The following is a 26,260-nucleotide window of genomic DNA, read 5'->3' as shown; positions in this document are numbered from 1 at the left end:
GCAGTCATCTCTGGCCTTCTGGCATGTGGAGGGCAAGTGCTTATATTCAGAGATGAGGAGTTGTCTTAATTCATTCTCATTGGGCTCTCTTCTGAAATGCAGCTGTGCTCGTAACAAAAGCCTTCCTTTTTGCCCTTCCATTAAGTGGAATTGGCTTTGAGATTTACCAGGGGATTTCTCTCCATCCGCTCCTATCCACACTTTTCCAGCTAGAGGCTGCTCTAAAGTGGAAGAAGTGTCAAGAAACAGTTGTATACAGCTATCTTCTAATAGGAAAACACTGATATTCATTACAAGGAGCATGTGGAATGGGAGAAAGAAACCCTTGCAGTTCTCACTAGCTTACACGTATATCTCTTTCAACAGGCAACAACCTTAGTCTCAAAGCTTGCTCACCCACTGCAAAAAGCTGCTATTGTGTAACTGTTCTCTCAGCCCCTTGTGCAAAAAGGTCAGCTAAGACCAGTCCTGCACCAGCATTACCTTTCTAGCAGCAGTCAGTAGGTGACACAGGAACATATTCATGAGAGCTAGTCTGAAACTCAATTTGATACAGCTCTCTTCCTCTTTTTACCTTTCTAAAACAAACTTAATGCAAAGCGTGATCTCTGCTGTGGCTTCCTAGTTGCAAGTAGTTTCCTATATTTTATTTTGCTTAAGCCCTTTGTGGATGTTCTCCTTTAAGGCATGAACTGAGTGCTATGAATTGTTTTCCATTGCTGACACCTACCTCATTCTTCTGAAATCCAAAGAGCTGAAAGGTAAATACCGATACTTGCATCGTAAAGCTCTGTCTAGGTAAACAGGTCTCCAAAGGGAGTCTCTCAAAAGAGCTGAAGCAGACTTCTGTAGCGCTGGGGCTGTCATGAAAAGCAGCCTCACTCCTAGCACAAAAAACACGCAGTCAGGCTCACTGTTTGAGTAAGGCAGATCTATTTCAGCACCATAACATTTTATTAAACTACACTATCAAAATCACATTGATGGCAGGGAGAACATTGCTATCAGTGCATATTTTGTGTACTAAGACTGTAGCCTCCAGCACTTGCTGAGGAAAAGGACATTGAAACAGAATCCTTCATAGCCAAAGAGACAGTAGAAAACTCTTCTACAAAAATGAGGGCAGTTAGGGGCTAGTTGAAAGATCAAAGGGAACCACTTCAAGTCAAATCAGTCAGTGGGAGCTATTTTTTTTTTTAAAAAGTTTGCTCGTAACTGGTGTTTGTCAACTTCCTCGTATGAGATATGAAGATGCTGATAAACAGCAGTTTTCAAATAGCATCCCCCGTCCCTGCAACTGCCTGGTCACAAACCCACACAAATATTGTGTACTGCTCCTTCACTTGTGAACTGTGATGCACACACTTGAATACAACAGCTTGAAGTATGCTACAGTTATAAAAACCTGCTTCATTTCCTAGAACAAACAATAAAAATTAGCAGAAATACATTCTATACAGAAGTAAAAAAAAAAAGTTGTTTCAGACCAATATTAGAATACACCAGGTTGAAGTTAAAAAGTCTTACTTCTAACACCTATACAGCTATTTCTAGTCTCCCCAGGCCACCGCCATGTAACACGCCACAGCAGTGGCTCAGAGCTGCTTTCTGGCACAAGCAGGGCAACCAGCAGCCTTTTTAAGCAAGCATCCTCAGGAGCAGTTCGTAAGAAGCTTTTTTTTTTTTTTTTTTTTTTTTGCAACAGGCCTTCCAAAGGGCTGCAAATAGAGGTTAGTATGAAATAAGGCTCTTTTCAGTCTTCGTGTGAAGACTTGTATTTCAGTAACGTTTTGAACGGTGGGAACGTGGTAAAGCAGTTGTGTGTTCCACCGCTCAGGACAGGCTCTTGACACAGTTTTGGAAGGCGAGGATAGTTTGCATTCAAGAGGAGAGGAACTATACACATCAGTCCCAAAGAGATGGGTCTCTCACGTAGAGGATTGTTTTAAAATAATGTTCTCAAAGCCCAGCCAGCTGGGGTTCTGCTTCACAGAGGTGTTTGGCAGTGCATCGGCATTTTGGTTGTGTCAGTAACACCCATCCTTCCAGGAGTCGTCCACAGTGTTCTGAGTGGTCTTTGCTGATTGAAGAAATCTGGTTTGAGAGACAAAGAAATCACTACCAGCTACAAGAAGCAAAGTTCCAGGTAATCTGCTGGTGCACACAGGAACGAATGCCTGTGTGAGGCTTCAGCTTACACAGGGCTTTTGCAGCATCTGTCACATGACAGTGTCAGCAGCAGCCTGTTTTAGGTAAACTGCTGCAGTCACACAGGTGCCCAGCCCCTGCACCACGAGGCCCACGCAACAGGTACAGCAGCAGCTATTTCAGGCAGCTTAAAGCAATTGAGTATGAATAAATACTTCAGCAGAGACCTATTTAACCTGCTGTGCTACCTTATGAGCACTACTGTGGGTTTTCCCACACCTGAGTCTAGAACAATTTTTTTTCTTGTGAGTATGACTGAATACATGAACTACATTCAAGTTGTATGTAGAGTACTGCTACAAGTCAAGCACTTAAAAATTCCCTTTAGTGTGCTTTTGTTGTTGTTTTTTTAAGTAGTAGACACATGTCAATTTAAGGCTATAAGCAGACATTTAAAAATCAGAGTACAATATTCCTTAGCAGGCTGATATTCAATCAAGTTAATTTCCCATTAAAAGTTTACATTAAAATTGTGCTGCAAACAGCTGTAAAAAAAATAGCTTTGGGCAATTTGGTAGGGGGCTTGCCATACACAAGAATACAGCAGATGGCTGGGGACAATGGGATAAGAAAACATTGCTCAAATGGCATAAAGCAGTCCATGCATGTAGTTGTTAAAGCCATTTTAGAGGTTTTAAGGAAATTGGATATGTTCTAACTAAACAGCTGTTGCTTTAGACTATCTGCAAACTTCAGACATCCACTGTCTAAATATTTAAGTATCCAATCACAAAAGCTAAAGAGCTAGAAGTAATTGTAAAACAAATTCAATTGCATCATACTGGGTTAAAATACAACCTCAAAATCAGTTCACTTATGCAACAAGAAGAAAAATTACATTTTTTGGATACCATTATGTTTGCTTTTTTTTTTTTTTTTTAAAGTTACTTTAATGACATAGGGCAAAATAGTCAAGGTTTGTCTTAAACATATTCCTATTTTCAAAACCCTTCTAAAAACTCATTAGGTTTTGGACAATGTCCACCTAGACTCCTAGCTAAACACTAAAAAAAATAAAATATTTTACGAGAAGCAAAATTAGAGTATCACAGTCAGTCATCTGGGAAGATTATTATATTAACAGAAAATAGAGTTTATTTGTCTTTTGAAAGATTTTTTTCCTTCCCCAAACCAGGTGTATGCACCAAATAAAAAAGTTTCATAACGTTCATTTCTTATACAAATATATTTGAGCCTATGGCTCCACGTTTTCCTGGACAACTAGCTTTGTTTAAAAAATAGATGAATAGAATTATTTTTTTTTTAATGATGGAATATTGAGGCACAGAATATTGTATGACTTGGTCACAGGGCATTTAAGCAAGAAGCTGATGAGTTCTAGCCTATCACTTCACACATGCATTCACTGAACTTAATTTTAGTGGTATATTAAAGAACTGCAACTCTTTATTTCCTGACTGGCAGCAAAGTACTTAACCTCCATGAACGTAACAGCTTTGTGCTACCCTTTCTTTAATGGCTTCCCAACCTGACATCTAAACATCTGCATTAGAGCAGAGTTTAATTTTCATATTCATGGAGATCCATAGGCAGACACTGTATTAAAATCCATCCAGCTGCCTCTCATGAGAGAGATAATAACCAGTTTGAGAATTCCAAAAACAATTTCCCTGTTTTAGCTATGATTTCCTGAAAATACCAGGACAGATGTGCTGAACTATCACCTCCTACAGCTTCACCTGCTGAGACTGTGAGATCTGAGCCTCAAGCTGTTTTCAATAGTAGACATCATCAGTAGGTCATCAGTACATCTGACCCAAGCTTATATCCATGGCACACTTTAGAATAATTCCAAGATGAACATCCCTCTATTAAAAAAGCTTCTAATTTGTGAAATGAAGGTAGACATTCAGGTCTGTGAAGCTTAACATCTTACCTCTTGGACGGTGGCGTCAGCTTGCTCTTGGGCACTGAAGATCCTCCAACAGACGTGCGTGCTTTAATGGGTGAGTTTTTGGCCACAGTGACCATGTTGCTGCTCCTAGTAGCGGAACTGCTACTGGAAGAGCCTGTGCTAAGCGAAGAACCCTGCGGCTTTCGAACTCCACTGACAGGATTTGTGTAACTGCAGGCTTTTACTGGCTGCCTGGGTGTTAACAGAGAGTTTGTGCATGACCCGGCTTTCATTGGTTGTCGCACTGTTAAGGGAGACTGCCCAGCACTGGAGGAATACCTGAGCTTACTGGGAGCCAGACCTAGAAATGGAACAACAAAGAAAGAATAACCTAGTTGGCAACGGTATTATAAGAATTCATCAGGACACAATGCGTCTTAAGGGCCTTGGTTTTACTCAGGGAGGTTTAAACAAAAAAAAGAAAAATGCACTACAGCAATGTGTAGAAGGCATTGCACTGACTTGCTGATGGTTGCTGAATTCTTGAAAGTCGACTGCTTGGCACCTGCAGGTCCGACTCCAAGCTCCGGCTGCTCCTGACAGACTCTAGAGCTCGAAGACTCGTCCTGGCTAGGTTGGGCATGCTGTGGCGCATCTCCTCTGAAATCAAGAGCAAATCCACTGTTTGCTGCTTCTGGTAGCAACCACGAGGTAAAACTGTTCAGATTATTAAAAAATCTAAAAAGTAGACAGGTATAGAACTAATTCCTGAATGAACTATTTCCAGTAAATAACAACACTTTCAAAATGAATGCTTCAAAATATATACTTTATTTTTTTAAATTAACTTGTACCAACAGCTCATGAGTAGCTTACCTTCGCTGTTCGCGTACTTCAGCCGGTCTTGCATCGGGCTTTGCACGGATCTCCTTGGGGGACGGATACGGGAAGTGGATGCCCTACTATAATCTGTACTGGAAGAAGGGGACTGGCATCTGGGTGAACTGAGCGGAGATGGTGAGTATCTGTGAGCACTGCGGTATGACAGGGAACAGTCATAATCATCCTCGTCCTCAAGGCTGTACGTATCGAACTCCTGGTCACTGTAGGTTCCTCTTCGCAGGGAGTGAAGGGAGGCGCTGGAACTGCGACGTGATACGGAAGCAGAGCTAGAGGCACAATCCTGACGGAGACCTGGAGGCAGACGGCAACGCAGCTCAAGGTCACCATATGTTAAAATAAAAATTCCTTACCCATAAACAACACAAACTCAGAAGCAATACTTCCATCAGTAATTTGTTTCACCCTTGAAGGAGACTCAAGCTGGTACAACTGTCTTTACTGAAGGCTCTCTCAGCACACTGAATCCCTAAGCTGGAACAGGAGTCACCTGTATCAGCATTGTTTAATTAGAGCAAATAATTAATATTCAAAATGACCTAAATTACTCCTTATATCACACACATGAGCAGCTGTGCTTGTGGACTATGTACTGCCATGCAAGCTCTGTTAGGTGAGCTCTGTAAATGAGTCTAAATTACACTATGAATTTTTCAGTGCAGTTAATTATGCACCCACCAGCATTTCAATGTGAAACAAAGATTTGAACTTATGCCTCCAAGTGATAAAAGGCCTGCATTTACTGATATCCATGGTGCATCTGCCTAGGATACTTACAGCTCCTCACCCAACTTGTGCCTTTATTTAAGCTTTCTTGCCTAAAATGCAAGCAACTTCTTACCAATAACTAATTTAGCGAACTCGTTGATTGGGCTTTTGAAAAACATGTTAGTCAACATTCTCAAAAACTCTTCTCACTGCATTCCCTCCATCCCAGGGAATAAAAAAAAAAAAATAATAAAAAAAAAAAATAAAAAAAAAAGTGTAATTCTCTACTTACTTCCCTTCACAGTACAGATATGAAAAGGGTACATAATTCTGAGGATAAAGCAATCTTTTCCTACCTCACTAGAAACTTTGTGATGTGACAGGATTTCTCTGCTATACTCTTTTTTTTTTTTTTTTTTTTTTTTAAGTGATCACAAAGCCTAAGAAAATACTCAAGTTTAAAAAGAGAAGGGCCGTTACTTGCTTTATTCCCTTAAACAGAACTTGCTGCACTCAAGCATAATGAAGCAATAACACGATCTTTTGCTCTTTTTGGTCTCACATCCAAATTACTGTTTCATAACATCTTTTATATTTATAAACGTACAGTACTAAAAGGAGGTGCTCATCAAAAGAAAAACAGAGACTTTCATTTTCTGTTTCCAGTAAATCAAAATCAATGATTAATTTGCACAGACTACCAAATCCTACAACTTTGTTCCACCTTGATTTTCAGTCAGGACTTCTACAAATTGCACTGAGGTCAGCAGTGAGTTTTTACCAGGAACTTAATGGGAACTGGCTCATGGCCCTGAAATCCCCACGCCGTGACGCAGACATGCTTTACGCTTGGTTAAATTTGCAGAGCTGTCTCTAAGCACTTTACCAGAAAAAAGCTTAAGTTGTAATTTCAGCTCTTTCAGTGTTAATGCTCTTGAACTTTTGGTTTACTCAACACAGCCATAGAATACAACCTGCGTCTTCTGTGAAAAACACAGCTTGTAAAATTCGGTTCTCTAGACAGCTTCTAATGTGATTTCACGCTGCAGTTAGGCAACCTTGCTCAGAAAAACAAAAATTTACAAGCAAAACTATTTGCAGGGTTATTTTCTCAGCTGGATCAGTTCCCCAAACTGACACACACTGCAGCTCCACAGCTGAAGCAAGGCAACAGCAGTCAAACAACTCGAAGAGCAGCTGCTGTCTGAACTGCCACTGCTACAGAATGGTTACTCATGAAACCTCACCTGTATTTGAGAGACAGTCTGGGTTAGAACATTTTGAAGACTAAAGGGTGCTTGCACATTTAACAAGGCTGGGGTTTGGGATAATACTTTCAAGACCATTCTCTGCTTTACAAGGTATAATCTTGACAATGTTACACAACTGCTAAGTTTAAGTGGCAGTTTGGGTCTGCAGACTTTTAAAGGAAGCCCTTGCAAAACACAAAGGTTACAAATGATCTATCAAATCCTTTTGTTGTTTGGGGAACAGAACAGTTGAAATCCACCAACATTTATCTACGATTCTAAAACCGTATCACACATAAAATCGCTGCCACATACTTTCTTCCTGAAGGCGTGCCATAACCTGGACATCAGTCAAGTCCTGCAGTTTGTATCCCATAGAGATGGAGTCATCAGATGTGCTCAGCTCACTGTCCACAGATGACTGAGAGCTCAGTGCAGAATGCATGCTCAAGTAACCTTTAGAAGAGAAAGAATAGAAAAAACATTCAACATCCACATACAAAGCAAGAACAAGCAGAATAATATTTATTCCAGTAATAAAAATCAGTACAGTTATGAAGTTAAGGTATGATCGCTAGAAATAATTAAGAAGTTAGCAGTGACTTGAGAACACAGTGCTCGGGGCTTTAACTTGCAGTTTTAAGGAGGCAGAGAGTCTGCATGGGGATAAAATTGCCACCTTCTGGACAGAAGGTAACAAAGATACATATATTTCTAAGTTCAAACTTGCCAATAAGATCAGTATTTATTATTGCTGCCGATTTTGAGGAAGGGGCAGCTATTGATTTAGATATTAAGCAGCAGAGCTACATGAAGCATCTGCTAAGGTGTTGATGAGCAGGAGGAATAGGAGTAAAAGGATCCAACTGGCTTTCACACTACAATACCTCAAAAATCATTCACACAATTTGATAATGTAAAGTACAGTTTATACAGGATTACCTCCTCGTTTTAGAGATTTATATTCTTCTTTCCTCCCATCAAAAAACAAATTCTCTTTCTTACAGGAAAGGATACAGCTTATACATAGAGCAGGTCATGGAACCTTTACTATAGCTAATAAAAACAAAAGTGGAAGGATCTTTCTGCAAAGGGAAGCCTTTCAAAAACCAGGCATTAGAAAGAAGAACAACCAATTTTCCTTTAGAATAATAAATAATAACAAAAATAATCACAATTAGCACGTGCAGACCTTCACCTGCTTGTACTTTTTCTGAGGTCAAGCAAGGCAGTGTTTTCCACGGTGTACAAGCACTACTACTTGCCACAGAAATAGGAAGACAAGAACAAGTCGTGTAACTCTTGGGTTATGCTGGTACTTGTTCTTCAGATGTAGGCAGCTTGCAAATAACCCCGTATACAGAAATCAGGTATCGCAACAGCTTTTGGGTTTCCTCCAATACTTTTCTTCCTGGCAACTTGCTGTTACTGCAGCCAGGGTAAACATCACCAGCAGTTAGCCCGTCCCCATCTGTAGATGGCAGGCAGATGCAGGCAATGTTACAAGAGCCTTGCTGCCATTCCATCAGCATTAATTTCAGCTCGGGGTAGTATCTTTGAAAGACAGCATGAGAGCTGGTGAATGGTTATTACACTAGCCTACCTCCATCTTCTCCCATTTTAGAACATCCATACTGCTTTGTATATATAAAAAAGCATTACTAGAAAAACTATTTTTAGAAAAGCTATTTTAGGAGACAGAACCCCATTACCTTTGAAGAAATTACAAGGTTGTCTAAATATATATAGTACTAAATGCAAAGAAAAAAAACAACAACAAAACACAGAAATAAAACCAATCTGATAGAAGATAAAGCTATGGATATGCAAGAGGCTACGAACGCTTGCCATTACTTAAAGCTAGAGTAGGATTAAGGAATACAGATCCTGCTCAGACAGAGATTCAAGCTCATCACTGATACAAGAAGCAACAAGTAGGCTGTTACAGCATCAGCAGATAAATCAAGAACAAAACGTCAGCCGCCCATTGCATTGATATGATGTCATTTACCACCTTCACTTTAGCTCAGTTTTGCTATCTGCTTTCTAGGAAAAAAAAAGAAGTACTGAAAGCAATGTAGCTAATTGACTAATTCTCAACAATACTACAAATGACAATTGAAATAAAACATTTTTGTCTGTTCTCAGCAAAACATCTACAAATCATTCCTGAACAACCCTTTCAAACAACAGTTAACTCCATCTTGGGCAAGAAAAAGCAGCAGATTCCCAATGTGATCTCTTCAAGTTTTTTTTTTTGCACCAGTTGTTAAAGGTAGTAACGGACAACACTGAAAACACACGTTTCAAGTCCAGGTGTAAAACAAGTTCCCTACATGGGTATTGAGCAAAGTGCTTTCTACCGATGAACTTCAAACTCCTCATCTGAAAAGGTGTAACATTTTTCCAGTTTCAAGATGCTCACATATTGCATAGTAGTGCGACTGTGGTGTAAGGGACACATGTGTGCATTATACAACCACACTCGCCCTCCAAACCAAGACACTCCAGTATTAAGACTGAACTTAATTCCAGGGATTGCACCTCCAGGATGCATTATAATGAATAAACTACAGGTGCTCTAGAAACATTTCACTGATTAAAAGAGGAAGGCTGAAGTGCTCTGATGCAAGCAGCAGCAAACGACAGAACACAAAGTACTACCTGACACTTCAAACCCGGGAAAAGTACAACCGACTTGTTTTAGTTGACAGACACGATGATCTTCCAAAAATCAACATACTTCCCTTTCTGGCTCTCCAGAAAAGGTTTAAAGACATTCTGAGGCCAAGAATAACAGAGACTTCTCACTGACTGAATGCATGTCAGTCTAGTTCTCCCGTGACACCTGGGATTCAGTGTCTCAAAGGAAATGGCAAGGATGTAATGATGTAAGCCTTATCCTACAGACATGCAGTCTGCTTGACTCACTATATCAGCTGTTCTAAGTATGCAGAAGTAGTTGAAATTTAGACCTTGATATTATTTTGAAACTCTTTGCAGCAATAAAAGCACAGAAAAAAAATGTCTCCATAGAAGAGAAGATGAGACTGGATGGGAAAGAAGAAATCAGGAACAATTTTTAGACTGTAAGAAACGTCCATCAATTGCCTTTTTCAGGTTATTCATTAGTTGACAAAACTACATTAGAAATAAAATGAGAGAGAAACTACAGAAGGTTACGAAAAAGTTCCTCCTGTCACACTCTCATAGTCCACCAGAACAGCTTCAGAGGTAAAGGAGGAGAAATACATGAATACTGAATCATTTTAAAATGCAGTACTCACTCTGCATGCAGTCAAATTGCTCAGAAGAAACTCAGATGAGTTTCTGTATCTTTGTAATGGTCTGAATTTGCTGGCCTTCTGTAAGTATATTTAGATATTGATACTTGATTGTTATTTGTGGACAGGGAAAAAGAAGTTATTGAAGAAAATATACCTCAGGATTATATAATTTGTTTCTTCTTTCCTGTTGTGACTATCACCTCCCAGTTTAATACAGCTTTTTTTAAAAGCAAATTTCCTGCTTTAGTTGCGTGTATCTCCTTGTATTTCAAATTACAGGTCTACTTAGAAACAGTCAAGAAGGAAGGGAAAAAGCCAAAAAACTTTTACACTCTATCATCAGTAAAATCTGCAGTGGCTCAACATTGCAAAATGAACTGATTATGGTTTTCATTTCAGAAGCTTAGCACTATGGATTTTGGAAGAGCTTTAAGTTGCTGTTGAACATTTTTCACTTGAACTATTAGGAAAGCTCTGTTTTTCTGAGAAATAAAAATAGATCCAGATCAATCAAGTTGAAAATGAACTTTGAACTCCGTCAGCACTTACAGAAGGTGTGTTTTCAACAACTGAAATTAAAGGAGTGGGAAAGGAAAGAGCCACAGAACAGGTGCGTAATGACCCTACGGGGAAATAGCCTGTGCTATGCTCTCTCTTTATGTGGTACTCTTGACAACTTCAGATTTGCAAAGTGGATGATGAATTTTAGAAATTGCACAGACACTTCAGTTTTAAACAGTAACTGTTTCCATATGAAAGTGATGAGATCATAAATCTAGATTTAAACCCTGCTGCTAACCATCTTCATATTAAAAACCAAGAAAACCTATTACGGATATATTAAAAAAAAAAAAAAAAAGTTTATTTAGAGCATTTTCCCTGAAGAATTCAACTATCAAAAATAATCAGGTGTACATGCATCCTTTTGTTTACAAAACAGAGCCAAGTGTTCATTTCTATTTACAGCAGAAAACCAGCAGATCTCCTGCAGCTGTGAAAACATCCATATGCAAGGTGGTGGTGTGGTTTTTTTTAAACAGGTTCTTTTTACATCAACTTTCAAGCCAGAAACTGTTAAATACGCTTTATGTTTCTAAACATGCAAATTAGGATACAGCATTCTCCACAAGTAAATAAATAAATAAAACAACCAAGGAAGACTCTTGATAATAAGCAAGGAGGCAAAGCATTTCTATTTGGAAACCGAGCATAAAGTGCATCAGGGATCAACAATGCTACTGAAAGAGCCTGTGTGGACTCTTAAGGCTGCAGCTTAAGAGCAGACACAGACTTGAGGCCAAGGCATTTAGGAGAAGCTTCATTATTATAATTCATTAATATAGCCTTCTGACAGGAATTTTGTACAAGTTGCCCTAAATTACGAAATCTTACTCCAAACACAATGAAGTCTGACGGAAAGCTTCTGCTATTTGTGTTTAGTTTTTCATTCAGACAGTTTACAGACAAGCACAAGGCTTCTTTTTGACTGTATTAATCAATATTTTCAAAAGAAACTTCACATGCTCAAGCCAAAAAAACAGAAACCAAGTAACTTTATATAGTTAATACCTACATATAACAATGTTATTCGAGACAAAGGTGTTTCCCCCCCCAACATCTGTTTTCTATTTTAAATCTATTATAATTAGTACAGTTTAAAGGATATTAAAAGTTATAAAAACAAAAACAACAAAAACTATAAGACATTTAGAATGCAAGGAGGTTTTCTCCCCACAACAGATGAAACCTGGATAAGAGAGCAAACTAAAAGGAGAAAACCCCATGGGTGAACTTACAGCTCTTGACAGCTTTTCCCTGTGTCCTTTAGTAATACTCCTTGCATTTTAAACACCACAGGGTTGCACTGCTCTACTGACATGCCATACCTGAGCTGCCACAGGTTAGTAGTGCTTTGTTAGTCGATTTGAGATGCCCGGGAGAGTTTAGTGCATTGCTAGAGGAGCATGTCTCTGTATTCAAATTATGTGCGCTTGGTGATGCCAGTGGACTGCAATACAGGTTTTTCCATCTACTGGCTAGAAGGAAAAATACAGAAAAGCCACAAAGGTTATCAAATTATTAAAAAAAAAAAAAAAAAAAAAAAAAAAAAAAAAAAGAGCATAAGTTAAAGAAAGGCATTGGGACAAACAAAATTAAATGTTGTGAAGGATGAACTTCGAATGAGACATCCTGATGGTGTCAGTTACAAGATACAGGAGGCAAAGCAGTGCCTGTTCCCTTGGCTCACTCTCCACTTTAACTTGTTTTTGTCACTTCTAAAGAATTCCAAGAATAACTTCTGAAAACCGCTTTGAAGAAGTTGTATGTTCCTGAAAGTTTCAATGCTGGTCTTCAAAGATGACTGTTTCCATAAATATCTGTCACTTTTATACTGTCTTCATTTTAAAGAGCTCCATTGAACTTTATGTTTAAACGTGTATCATTTTGAATTCTTAATGACAGAATCAAACCAGCATCAAAACTATAAAAGCTATGACTTTAAATTAAAAGGAGAGCAAATGACTATGAAAAACAGCTATTCTGAAGTATTTATTCAAAAAAGACCTGCATGCAAGTTAGTGGAATGATCAAAAAGAAGCCAGGTAGCAAAATTCAGTGCATCCATGCTTACTGAATTTGGAAATAAGCAGCTACAACATCAACAAAATGACTCACTCCGTGATCTGCATATATTCAAGGGGCTGCTGAATTACCCACCCCTGAAATCCAGAGAACAGTAGCTGAGGAAGTGAGTGAGAATTCCCCATATAAATACAATTGTTGGTCACCCACCTCCCCCCCAGTGCACACAAATATTAAGTATTGTAGTTAAAAAGACTACAAATAAAGCTTGATACATTTCAGTTAGAAAGCAAAGAGTTAATCAAATCAATCCGCATTTAAATTGTTAAGCACAAATGGTTTATAGAAGTAAATGAAGTTTGTTCTCAAACTACATTCAGTTATCTTAAGTCAGGAATTTCAAGGCTAAACTCAAAGTGAGCCTGATTGCGAGCTGTGCCAAAACACTGCTGGGATGTAATCTTGAGAAGTCAGCAGACTCCGACTTCCTACCACTGAGTTAGGACTGCTGCTCAACCTGAAATCAAAATGATTGCATTCATATAGAAGACAAAGCTGACACCCACGCAGACAACTATTTCTGTACCAAATTGGTTGTATTTTCAGCAGTTAACATCGAAATGTTAAAATGATAATTAATAAAATGTTAAGGGACTCCCAAGTGTTAATTCTTGCAGAAACTTCACTTATTGAAGCACACAACTAACTGCTGCTTTGTGGTTAGGTGCTCCTGAGTCGAACCAGACAGATGGGGCTGCAGCATGTCCCACTCTACAATGTTTTTCAGTGAAGAGCTGTTAGAAGGAAATAATAAAACTAGATATCCCTCCAGCTGCGGGGAAAATCACAGCTGCCTGTAAAGAAAGCTATATGATATAGAAAGCTGCACAACATAGAAACCGATTATTTATTCACTTCAAATCCCTCAGCGTCTTGGCTACGAGCAATTCAGCTCAGGACTTGCACATTTTAAATATAAACCAGGAGCGCATTTGAAAAGACAAAAGGTAGGATTATCCACCAGATGGTTTCCAGGTGATGGGCTATGGATATGTAGATATAAAATAACAAACTTGGTTCTGTAATGAAATAAACTATGCATCCATTCACAGAGCTTCTGTATCAGTGAATGATTAATACGGGATTGATCCTTCTGTGCTTTGAAAAAGGAAAATAAAAACATCTCCCTGCCCTGTTTTAGAGAATAATAAAACTGGAAGCAAAACTAGTTTCCCAACTCACACCATTTCTGCAAGTTCCAGGTTTTAACATTTAATTATTAGAAGCTCTTAGTGTCAGACAATTACTTTACTCAGGTAATATCAGTAACAGTAAGATACAGTAAAAATAATCATCATTAGGAAGAGTCAACATCAGCAGAACTTTTTACTTGAAAAAAGATGTAGCAATTAATTTATATAACCAACCCCTCCCGCCCCCCCCAAAAATACACTTTTTTTATATATATTTTTACATTAAAAATTTTTAAGTACTAAAAAAAAAAAAAATTAAGAGTCTGAAAACACTGATATGAATTGTAGTGTTTTTAGGCTCTGCACACATTAAAAGAACAGAAAACAAGGTGGTCAATTTGGCATTAAATTTGTAGTGTCTGTATTTGCGTCTTAAAAAGATACACGAAGGCAAAACAGCAGGGTTCCTCGGTCAGTCTCTTACTTGCAATCAGCACAGTTTTCTTAACGTTTACAGAACAATCTCTTACCTTGGTCAGCTGATGGCACTACTGTGGTAAACCAAAGGCAGGGAGGTTTTCATACAGTGACAAACACTGCTGCACAAATAGGCAGTAAGAACACAACATCTGAAGGTGCTGTCTCTGCAGATACTCTCCAGGACAGTAACTGCAAACTTCATGTCTCTTTATTACTCCTCAATAACATAAAGCATGCAAGGGGAAATAAAAAGATACTCAAAGAAGCAGAGCCTGTAGTTGACATACCTTGATCCAGCCTGTTGATCAGAGTTCGGCAGGCTGCTTCTGTCTCGGGGCTGGGGTTGTCCAACACCTGGCGGCACCATTTTAAAGGTGAGCCCGTTTTCTGGTCCACAGCAGATTTTCTCGGGGACACGTACAGCCTTTGTAAGGATTGAAAAGGGACAGCAGAAACGCCCATTAACGCATGCATGCGAGCACAGAAGTAGCATTTACTGAAGTATAGCTAGCAGTAAGCAACAGAAATGTTACCCAACTTAAAAACAGGGAAAAAAAATGCAAACTGTAACTCAGAAACCAAATGTACTACCATGATAGTTAAATTCACTTAAAAGACAGCTTCACAGAGAAATACACAGCCTCTGCAAAGCAAGCTTCAGGCCTGACATGCAGCAGTACTGCTGGAACTTTTAAGCTGTTGAGCACCAACTTCCATTTGGCACACTCACCATCACCTATCGCCCCTTCCTCTCCCTCCATCCCTCCCCTCCAAAAAACATCCCATGACAAAGATGACAAGGAGATTCTAATTTGATCATCTTCTTTTAGAAGTCTTTAAATGTTTGGTTGGTTTTTGGTCTGTTAAAAAACCCTACAGGTCAGGGTGTTAAAGCTGTATTACACAAATGTCTAACATTTGTCTCCTGCCTCATAACAACAGCTCTCAGCCCCTGCAGGAATTGTATAGAGACTAGCCACAGACTGACAGGATAGGCAATTTAATTAAACACTTTAGAAATCTTCAAATAATTAGGAAGTATTAACTTTACATTACCTTTCCTTTTTTCAATTGTTGTGTTAACTAAGTTCTAACAACGCCCAAGTTTTTGACAGTTTTAACACTCTTAGCATCATTTTGCATGCCTAGACTTATGTATAAACAGTTTAATTAGCTTAGAGCCTTGGATTATTTACAACTGATGATGTGTAAAGCAGCGTCATAACTATTCCATAAGTAGACAATTTCTCTCAAGAAAGGTCAAAGGGTATAGTTTCTGCATATAGTAATACATGCCTTGCTTCAATATCAGAGTTCCAACTAAATTGTCTTAATCTGCACATGCTACAATATTTATTGTACTATGAATGCATTGCTACAAAAATGGATTTAATAGAGCATTCTCCTGGAGTCATCCAAAGCATCATACAAAAAGGATTCACAGGTAGGGAAGCACGTTCTGAGATGACAAACTTTAGGACCCCCATCTGGACAATTGGTGGAAGGGTCTGAGAGGTGACACCTCTGAGCTCAGGAAGAAGCAGAGAGCAGACTGCTGAAAGCAAAAACTTTTCTGATCTTGTTAACAAGGCCGTAAGATTCTCAACCAAAGGCTCAAACTGCTGAATTTGGATCGAAGCATACCAAAAGATGTAGAGATCTCCCAACTCTTTGAAATCTTTGAGGTACTGAATACCTTTCAGGAAGACAGATGGTTTGAGACTAAATGTTTGGGGTTGAACAAGAAGCTGTTGGAGAAGGTTAGCTGTTCTTTGCAGACACAAAGTCTGCGGCTCCCAAGTCCATCTGTCTCAGCAGGGCCTGCTCAGCGCTCCTCTCCTAGCAGGAACATCGTGTGCTGCGGCAGCGAGACACATCAGGTCCTTCTGCTCTGGGTACTCCTCACACTGATGTCTCATACTCAATTCAAAAAATCCCCCTTCCCCCAACAAAACTAACATAAATCATCTGATATTTTAGTAATTATCCCACTAATTTCTAAAAAAAAACTCACGTTTGAGCTACATAAACATTCTGGTGAACTCTCAGTTTTCAGGTGTCCTACCCATGAAAGCGAGGACTGGCCTAAAGAAAACAAAGAGCTGTGATGTTTAAAATACCACACCAACATCCAAACATCCATCTAAGCTATGGCCCTGTCCCCTATCCTGCCCCCAGGCTCACACAACAGAACAGCAGATCGACCCAGAAGCTGTCCTTGCACAGAAAGCTCTCCAGGACTCCCACACCTTTGCTATTTGGGGCTACCCGAGTGAGCATCTCCACACACAACAGCTCCCTACAGATATTTTTTTTTTCTTATCTCCTTTTGGATCCTTCTCTCTCTTCTTTTAGCACCCCTGGCAGCCAACTGACGTGCTGGGACACTTCTGTTTGCTTGCTGTGAAGCTGTCACCTCCTATTTACTCCCAATACTGCCCAGTTTTTGGGGAAGGGGATGCCATTGGAGGGCAACTATTCTCCATTGTCTCCTGACATGCCACTCACAACTTTACTGATCTTAATTATATTCTTGCCCCTGGCCAGACCCTCTTTTTGGGGAGCAGAGGGTCAGTCTACATTGCCATGTCTCATGCAGAGGCTTTTTCATAGCAAGCTTTACATAAAACCACACACAAATAAAAAAAATTCCAGAAGCTAGTTTGCTATGGGAAAAATAAGTGCTGAGCAAAGGGAAGGCAGTATTCCTGAACACACAGTATTATCTCTTATAAAAGACTCCACAAGCAAGCCTTGCTGTTTCTGCATGGGCAAACGAGCATTACAGCCACTCAGCCTGAATAAAACAGAGAAAGCAAAGCGCTCGCTCTCCCTGGGTTTGTTTTACAGTTCAGACCAAAAAAGCAGCAATAAAACCATTAAAAAAAAAAAAAAAAAAAAAAAAAAAAAAGAGGCCAACAGCCTCCTTAGGGCAGGTCACGCTGTTCTTTGCTTATTTTAGGTTTAGGGAGAAAATCTTGCTCTACTTTGGGAAGTCCTTGTTCTACTCAGCTCCTTCTAATCACGTTTCTACCCAGGACCGCACCAGCACTGAATTACGATGCTCATTTGATTGCTGGAGCCACTTCCCTGCGAGGCAGAGCAACCTGCTCTGCGGTCTGCCAGAGGGCTCATTTTTTCAGCTGACAAGTCTATCGGCAAGAGACAGCCTCACTTACCATTTAACTAAACTCAATTAAGTAAGGACAACTCAATTTTTCAGAGCACTGCCAGGCAATCTATAGAAAGATAACGCCTTCGGAGGAATTCCGCCTTGATTTCACCAAGTCCGTGCTGCGCAGCTTTGGGTTCAACGTTCCCCAAGCTAACTCGTCACAACATGCTCTCACGGCTTATTCTCCCACAGCTCTGCACACCACCAGCCAACAAACTAAACCCACCTGCCCCATAACCAGAAGCAAGGATTTTTCTGGACAATATTCAGACCTGAAAGTCTGTCCTTATCACTGCCTCCACGGAGTGCTGTCCTCCATCGCCCTGGTGGCACAACGGCCGCAGCAAGCGAGGGAAGTTCAGACAGCACCACGTTTGTATCCCAACTCGAACAAGTTTTTGTCTGAAACAGGTTTTTGTGACAAAGCTAGCTCACTCTGCTCTGTTTCCAAATACACAGGGTTTTGTTTCTGGTAGTTTCACCCCATGAGCATGTTTGATTTGTCAGGATAACTTAATCCAGTAATCACTGGAAAAAATGTACTCAGGCATGCCATTAAGCATGCACAAGGCTGCCAGTTTATAAGTCAGCCAAAGTCTTTGGGGTTTAGCAAATACCTGCTTAGTGAATAAGCTTTACCTTGCACTGTTCTTACAACTCAGCAGTTTTTGGTGGCGAGCATGTTCTGTTTAAAACAGCAAAAAGTTATGCTTTGAATATTTTCTTTTGTCAAATCGCAAACGAAAACTAACAAATTGTTTAAACAGTGCCGAGGCCTAACACAGAGCTCAGGAAGCAGACACTGGGCAGATATCTATTCCCAGTTTGATATATTGGGGATTTGCTGTGTCATTCATTAAATATGAATGAGATTTTCTAGAGCTTCTGTGAGGAAAACCTTACCCAACGCATCCTTAGTTTCTCCTTACTCTGCACGTGTTTTCCTTTCCCTATCAAGTATTTTGTGAACTGCACCTCTGCTAAGAGGCAAGTGGGTTTGGTTGGGCAGTGAGCACCACAGGAGGTTTTTCTTCCCTTACGAATAATGGAAGAAAAAGTATTTCAAGAAATAAATCTGTGGCATTCCTTGCAGTTTATTCCAATGTACTAACAGCAAAACACCCACTAGCGATTTTCAAGTGTTACAGGATACATGGGAGCCAGTAGCCACTATTGTTTGTTTTAGAAAATACCTCCTTAGAGAAAACAAACAAACAACAAGGACCTAGACGATACCGTGACAACTTTCTTAAATCAATCTCTTCACTAAAAAAAGCTTCTTTACAATTTAGTAACGCATCAGATTGATTGTAAGAGCAAAAGCCAGCAGTGACTGAAAATTTAAGGTCCTAATCGTGCAGAATATTTACACAAGTCAACCTGTAGATCATAAAATGAGAAATGGGGCTGCAGAAAGTTCTATAATTAATACACTTGTGAGCTAAGTTGAAAATAAAATGAACCCCAGTTGTTATGACACAAGCTTGGTTTATTACACGTCACCTACAGGCACTCAGCACCAGTACACAGGCACCAACACATGGAAAGAGAACCCTGAGGTAGCTAAATGTGTTTAGAACATTTTAGATTTATAAGGTACACCTCCAAAGCGCTAAGAAGGCAGCTAAATTCTTCTATAAAGCAAGCATTTCTAACACAATGCACTCATTTGCCTTTCCTTTATGTATCAGCCTTTAGAGAGGTGGATTTTCAGATTTATTACTGCACTGCTGCAGTTCCCAGTGCAATCTGATGCCGCTGTTGAACAGAAATATCAGTGATGGAGTGCTGAGGAAAGCAACAGTAGGAAATATATATATATATATATATATATATATATATATACACACACACACACACACACAGAGTCCATGAAATGACAGACAAAAGAAACAAGGAGAAAATCCCTGTGGAAAACACTGCCCAAACACCAGCAGCAGAGCATTAGCTAAAAGAGCAGTCTGAGCTTTCATTCCCAAGAAACATAACTGGAGAATGCAAAAAAACAGCACGCAGCAGATCCCAGAGGCAGCACCACTTTTTTTTTATGTCTCTCTAGCGACTAATCCTGCTGAACAAACCACCAAGAATCGCGGCACTAAATCAGAGGAGCTTCCAACAAGGCATTAGCCTAATCTCCTGACACAGCCGCCCGCCTGCAAGAGCGAGGGGCACCCACAGGTCCCATCGAGGAGCGGGGCAGCACCGCTCCTGCTGCAGCCCCCCAAGGCCCCACAGACAGCCCCCTGCCCACCCCTCATTTCAGAGGGAACCCTCAGCACCTCCAGCACTTCAGGACAAACTCTGGCATTTCAGGCTTCCCCCATCACAAGCAAGCGAAGCCAAAAGGCTGCATTTTGCACGCAGGCATCAGACAAGTCGGTAGGCTTTCCTTCCAGTTAACTCCACTAGGGCACTGGCAGTTACCAGCGCTGAAGGCTGCTGATGGCAGCATTACCTTAGAGCTGCACAGAAAGGTTTTGAAGGAGCTCCTCTGCCCAAGCATTGCGCACAGTGAGTCAGACATTGCCCCAGACATCAGAACGGCTTCCTGCAGCTAACACAAAGGGCTGCTAAAACAAGCTGGAACATCAGGAAATGGTTTTGGTAAGTCATCAATACATTAATGCCACAGAGCGAGCTGGAACAGTATTAAAAATACCTCCAGCAGCTTTTCATAAGCTAACCTTGTCTGAAAAACTAACCCCGTGCAAGTTACTGTCACTAATCATGCAGTTGTTGGCAAGGGGAGATCTCTGGAGAACTACTGCATGGCCTCTGAAAGGTACGAAGGGAGTCCAGAGATAGAAGGCAGTTAGAGCTCTCCACAGCTTAGAGGGGCAAGATGTCACGTTTCCAGGATGCTGTTGTCACCCTGCAGTGTATTGAATTAAACACTGCAAAATTGAGCCAGAGCTAATGCTGAAAACATACACTCCAAGGAAGCTCCTAAATAGCAATTTATTTGTAGGGACTGGGCACACGGCTGGCTCAAAGATTATTTCAAGGAGTCCCTCCTTGCTGTGTGAGGATCCTGTGTTCAAACAGAAGACAGCACAGCACAAAGGGGATGGTGACACAGCCTGCTTGCAGTGGGAAGATGTGATTTGGGGGACAGAAGCCCTGCAAGACACAGATGAAACAGCCACAAAGGGATTCACCTGAGTGGCACAGAGATTCATTCACCTCTTCACCCCACAAAATAAAAAATAACAGGATATAAGGCCAAGTAGATTTGCACATTCGTGTAGACAACCATTTTACAGCTTTTTCAAAAAGGAGCTTAACAATTTTAAAGGAACTTACAAAGATTTTGTTGAATTTGCATGATTGGTAGGTTTGAGTTTAAAAAAATAAAAAATAAAAGGCAGAAAAACACACCTAAAAGTCTACCTGAAGCCCCGTGTTAACCTGCTGGCTGTTTAGCCTTAGCCCCGGGGATGCAAAACTTTTGGCTTAAAGATCATTTCAAACAACAGCAGTAGCACCACTGGGGAGATGTGTCCAAGGGCCTCTTTTTTCCTTCCACCAAGGGGAAAAGGGAAGCTGCTCAAGGCAATGCGTGGATGGAGGAGTTGGTACTCATCCCGGTAACAGAAAAACAGGCATTAGGGGGGACGGAGATAAAGATTGTCTGATCTGGTAACAAGGAGAAGGCGTGCAAAGCCCAGCTTCTTCAGTACTTGACCATTTTTCTCTCCCTCTTTCATGCAATGCCACACCAACAGGAACACTTTGTGTTTCAGAGGTGGGTGGAATGTGAATCACCTCATCGTAATTCCAAATCCAAATCCTCTCCCCCAAGTCTTACCAGGAAGGATAACTGACAATTTGCAAAACACCAAAACAGCAGCAGCGGTCTGCATAACGAAATGCTGAATACAAATCACCGCATGAAGAACATCAAACTAAGCTCACGGAAAACTGTAACTTAATTCTTCCATGCAGGGAGTTCACAGGAATGACAAACGAGGCAGGACGACTGCACGCGTATCCTGTCGGCTCCCTTCTGCCTTTCCACAACCAGCTCAGGAGCTGACGTGCACAGAAACGTGCCACAAAGGACTGGGCTGGAATCTAATAGGGGGCAGAGACCACTGAAGCCTACGCCAAGCATCGTGCTGAGCTGGACAGCACGGAAAGCTGACTTGCCCTCAGTTGGGCCTCGAGGATATTTACAATGTTGAACAGCTACTTGAGAAAGCGACTTAAGGAAGCAAGTCAAGGGACAGACACCAAAGAAGCGCAGAGTACCGTTACCGCCTGGGACGCCCTACCTCATGTTTCACAGGAGCTCATTCATCACACCCTTGTTTTTAAAAACAGCACACGAGACACCAGGTCTTGCTGACACCGAGGGAAGCTGCACTGCTAGCCCAGAAACGCCTGCAGTCTGGACCAAGGAATGGTATTTTCAGGGGTGCAGGAACCCAGACTCTACTTGTGCATGCAGAGACCTGGGGCAATTCCTCAGACCCGCTCCGTCGTGCTTCCCCCTTGGCACTCCGAGTGCAACAGGCTTTGCTGTTAGCTCAGGTGGCAAAAATCCACATGGGAGATTTTTGCTGGAGGTTTCAAACCCTGTCAATCACAAGGGCACCAGCACAAGGCCACCCTCTGGTTTTGGAGTATTCTTAAAGCTGGAGAAGTGACACGAGGATGTAGGAACTACAGCCTCTCGCTTTAAATGCTATTTTTTCCCCATTTCGTATTTGAAACTGGTTCATATTTCAGAAAACTACAACATAAGTTCTCAGTATTCTTTATGGTATGGAGCATCATCCCACCTACCAGAAGACATTAAGGAAGAGGTCGGGGCCAGTACCAGCCTGTCAGCTCAGCACTGAGAGGGGAACACAAGCCGCAGGGCGCTTCTCAGAGACACCAAAAATCATAAAATGTCAAAGATCTGCTTACAAGATTATCTTCAATATTAGCTACTGCTTTTTTCCCATACATATGGTATTAAAAAAGACTGCAGCTATGACAATATAGTAAGCTATTTGCTTTGACTAATGCGCTGCTTGACATATTAGTTATTACTTCTGTCCAGGCAGTACAAAATCCCCCCAAGTCAGCAAAGCCACCTTATTAAAGTTGTTCCTAAATCCATATAGCATTAGAAGCTTTTCTTTTCTTTTTTTTCTTTTTTTAAAAAAAAAAAGAAAAAGAAAAAAGAAAAAAACACCCACATAACCACTGTTATCTGGCTATTGCTGATAGGAACCCAAGAATATCAGCACAGACAGCATATGAGATGTTCTTGCAAAGTGAATTTCAAGTACTTGGCAATAAGCAGAGGCATGCGCTATTAATTCTACATCCATTATTAGTTCCTCACTTTCAGTACTTGGTAAAGAAGAACGAGGTTATTAGCCACCAACTCAAGAGGAGATTAATAAACTCAAGCCTCTGAGTGCAGAATCTCTCCTGGCTTCATTTCACAGTATTCATTGCCCGTATAAATCTCCAGCTGTGTCTGGTTTCTTTATCAAGACAACCTAGTTTGAAGAACATCTCATGTTGTAGGCTATAAGCATGTATGAAAGACTGGAAATAAGGAAAATTACCAGCTTGTTAAATATACCAGCTTGTCAAATACATTCCCTCCCCTCCCCCCCTTTTTTTTCAAAAAATCTGATCAAAATGCTTTGTAGGTATGCTGGATTCTCAGTGATCAAGTTAGAACCAGTATTTGGGTGTCCAAATGAGGCTTGCATCGTGACTGTCAGTAGCAGTTACAAACAAATGAGGAGTCACATGTACCAGCTGCAGCCAGGAAAGGTGTGCAGGAGAATTTTCTGACTGCCAAGGGAAAATAAAAAACTTTAAAAAAACAGCACACGATAAATCAATTTTGAAGAGCACTTCTAACTTTCTGAATTCTTTTCCAAAACTAATGCTGAAAAGCAGTCTTACTTCATTTTGCCATCAGAAAAGTGCTTTCCCTGTTTCTTAAATAATAACAATAGATTTGAGCTGACATCATTAAGTTACTGAGCTCCATGCCATTTACAAACAGAAGTTTACCCTTGCTTGCAACAGCTAATGAATTTTTAGATTTTATGGCTTGTTTTGTATTTAGTAGCCATTCTGGAATGCTATCTTCACTGCCAGATTAATCTCCAGCTAAATAAGTTTGGAACACAATTTGTAGATCCCTGAGGCTATCCTACAAAGTCTTAATTTTAAGAACTCCGGATAAAATCTTCAGTCCCAGTTATTGCATGAGCTGGAATTAGCCTCAAACTTTAACTAGTTTTGGAAGGGCAAGGGAAATTAATCTGCTGATTTATACAGCCAGCTGTAAATGAGGCTGCTGGTGGAGTCCTACAAAGTAAGGTCAGTTAAGGATGACATCATTGATCTGTTTCAGATCATGTCACTAAACAAAAGAAAACGGTTAACTGCAAAGAAACCATACTCAGGAAATGGAAACGGATTCTTCAGAGATGTTAGCAAAAGCCACAAATTCCAGATGCTCTAGGATCTCAGTCTGCATGTTGCTAAATACATTTGACGCTTATGTACAAAGATTAAAAATCCACACTTCTGCACGTGTTAATGAAATAACAAGGAAAGGAGGATTTCTACACGTGCTCCAGCAGCTTTAGCAAGTAAGGGGACAGACAAGCTCTACAGTTAAACTGCTTCAGGAACAAAAAAAAAAAGTTCTGGCAGAGTGTTCTTAAAAATAACAACAATCAATAACGTCAGGCACTTTCTTGCTGCTAAAAATCAAAGCATTTGATATCTTTAAGAACATATTGCATGTTTAAACACAGACACTTGGAATTGCAGCAGCACGAGTTCCACGTATTAGCAAAGTTTCAAAATACATACCAGCTATCTTCCTCTTCATTGCAGTTCTCGAGTTCTAACACTTTCACTTCATCCAGAGCTGTGTTATTCAAAAGACTTTCTACATCTCCGCAGTTTTCATTTGGATTTTGTTCATGTATTTTAACCGAGGCATCAATACCTGCAACGACCAAGTTTCCCATAAGCTCTGTGCCATTACTCCCATCCACACGTGACGAACGCCTAACGTTATCATCAGTCTTCATTTCCGCCTTGTACGTGTTGGAAGACAATCCCTCAGTGGCACTGTTACAACTATATTGCATTTGGGCATCTTTGTCTTTTCTTAGGCAATTGTTCTCTCCCTCCTCTTTCCTGATTTTGCTTAGCTTGTTGTGCAGATCTGCCATTATTTGCAACTCCTGCTTCTCGGTTATAGCATTGATGCTATTATTTATTTCCATCCCATTGAGACCAGAGTCGTGGTTATCCACGCTGGCGTGGATCTCGCTTGGCGTGGTCCCGAGCAGACTCCTGCGGCTCCTCGTTCTTAGGTGCTGATTCTGGATCTCCAGCCTCCGCACCAGCTCCTGCAGCTTCCGCACCTCATCCAGCTTCGGGCCGACCTCCTCGGACTCCGGCTCCGTGTCGGGGCCCATGGCAGAATTCTCCGTCGAGTCTCGCCCTAAGCCAGGCTCCAGAGCATGGTCCTGCTGTATGAGCGGGGCGCTCCCAGGAACTACCATCATCCAAACCACGTGGCTTCACTGCAAGACATGACAAACATACAGGAGCTCCATAAAGATGCACGATATTCTAAACAAATTGGACCTAAACACCAAAAACACTGACTTCTCTAAACATAAACTAATGGTACTGGGGTACGAGGTGACTGAATTCAATCAAAATCTAGTGAAAAAGAACAAATGCATCACTATGAAGACTTTCAACACAAACATAAACTACTCTTTTAAACACCTGGGTCTGCAACGTTTATGCTACAAATCAGGCCATATAAAAGGAGAGTAATTTAATCATGCACGACAGTTGAGTTCCCATCTGGTAACAACCAAAACACATGAGAAAAAAAACACTGATTGAGCAAAGTCAGGAAACATAATTAACAAGGTACTGACGTCAGACAATGACAGCATTAAGAAAATGGTAAAAACATCCTTTGTTTGCTGCCAGGTTTATCCTGCAAAACACACAGGCACAAAAACACTTGAAGACGTTTCTGTATCGACTTGTATCAAGGCCTGACTATGTATCAATGACTACAGACAGGAACTTCAGTTACTGGGGTAGGTGAAAATAGGCATAGCTGGTGTCTTTATTGGTGTATCTTCCGTTGTCATTGAAGACACAGAAGCAAGATGTGAACACAGAAAAAAAAAAAAAAAAAAAAAAGAAAAGAAAAAACAAACAAGGCAAAGGAAATAGAGAGAAACAAATCCCCCTTCAGATGACATATTCCAGTAAGCCTTGCAGAAGGAAGCCATCCCTTTGCCATCCTCAGCCAAAGCACTACAATTCATCGGGTGGCTGCAGGGGCCGTTTAGGGACCCGTAGCTCAGGCAGCTTCACCCTACAACTGTGTCCCAGCCTCCGGGAAGCCATAAAGTGACCCGTTTAGCGGTACTGGGCTGCTTCAAGGCACTGCATTTAGCAGTGAGGGGCTGCTTGGGGTGCAGGCTCGCAGCACACGCCAACGCCGGTCCTCCCCTGCACTAGTGATTTACCTCAGCGCTCAGCTGCGACGTGCTCAGCTCCCAATCGCGTCTTCATTGAAAAGGAGCAGATCAACGCTACGTGGAGCG

The 26,260-nt window shown here is 40.8% G+C and overlaps 1 protein-coding gene across 1 annotated transcript; it reads right to left on the bottom strand.

Annotated features, from left to right (window-relative positions):
• Positions 1 to 941: 941 nt before the first annotated feature.
• LOC311213979 (SLAIN motif-containing protein-like) lies at positions 942 to 26,260 on the bottom strand. The gene is made up of 8 exons (XM_084294333.1): positions 26,183 to 26,260; positions 24,483 to 25,207; positions 14,752 to 14,888; positions 7,237 to 7,377; positions 4,940 to 5,257; positions 4,586 to 4,723; positions 4,106 to 4,424; positions 942 to 2,094 (listed from the first exon to the last, which is right to left on the bottom strand). The coding sequence occupies exons 2-8, from the start codon at positions 25,187 to 25,189 to the stop codon at positions 2,028 to 2,030; spliced, it is 1,827 nt and encodes a 608-aa protein (XP_084150459.1). The 5' UTR covers positions 25,190 to 25,207; positions 26,183 to 26,260; the 3' UTR covers positions 942 to 2,027.

The sequence above is a fragment of the Netta rufina genome, assembly GCF_964035555.1.
Source record: "Netta rufina genome assembly, chromosome: 12".
In the NCBI taxonomy this organism is placed as follows: Eukaryota; Metazoa; Chordata; class Aves; order Anseriformes; family Anatidae; genus Netta; species Netta rufina.
The sequence above is the reverse complement of the archived record's forward strand: the minus strand, read 5'-3'. Positions and strand labels throughout refer to the sequence as shown.

What these genes read in the sequence shown, in the direction of transcription:
- LOC311213979 (XM_084294333.1), bottom strand. Translation starts at nt 25,189, where the DNA reads ATGATGGTAGTTCCTGGGAGCGCCCCGCTCATACAGCAGGACCATGCT. An exon ending in GAAGTACGCGAACAGCGAAG is followed by an intron (nt 4,724 to 4,939) that starts GTAAGCTACTCA and finishes TCTTGATTTCAG; the next exon opens with AGGAGATGCGCCACAGCATG. An exon ending in CTGACGCCACCGTCCAAGAG is followed by an intron (nt 2,095 to 4,105) that starts GTAAGATGTTAA and finishes CTCTCAAACCAG; the next exon opens with ATTTCTTCAATCAGCAAAGA.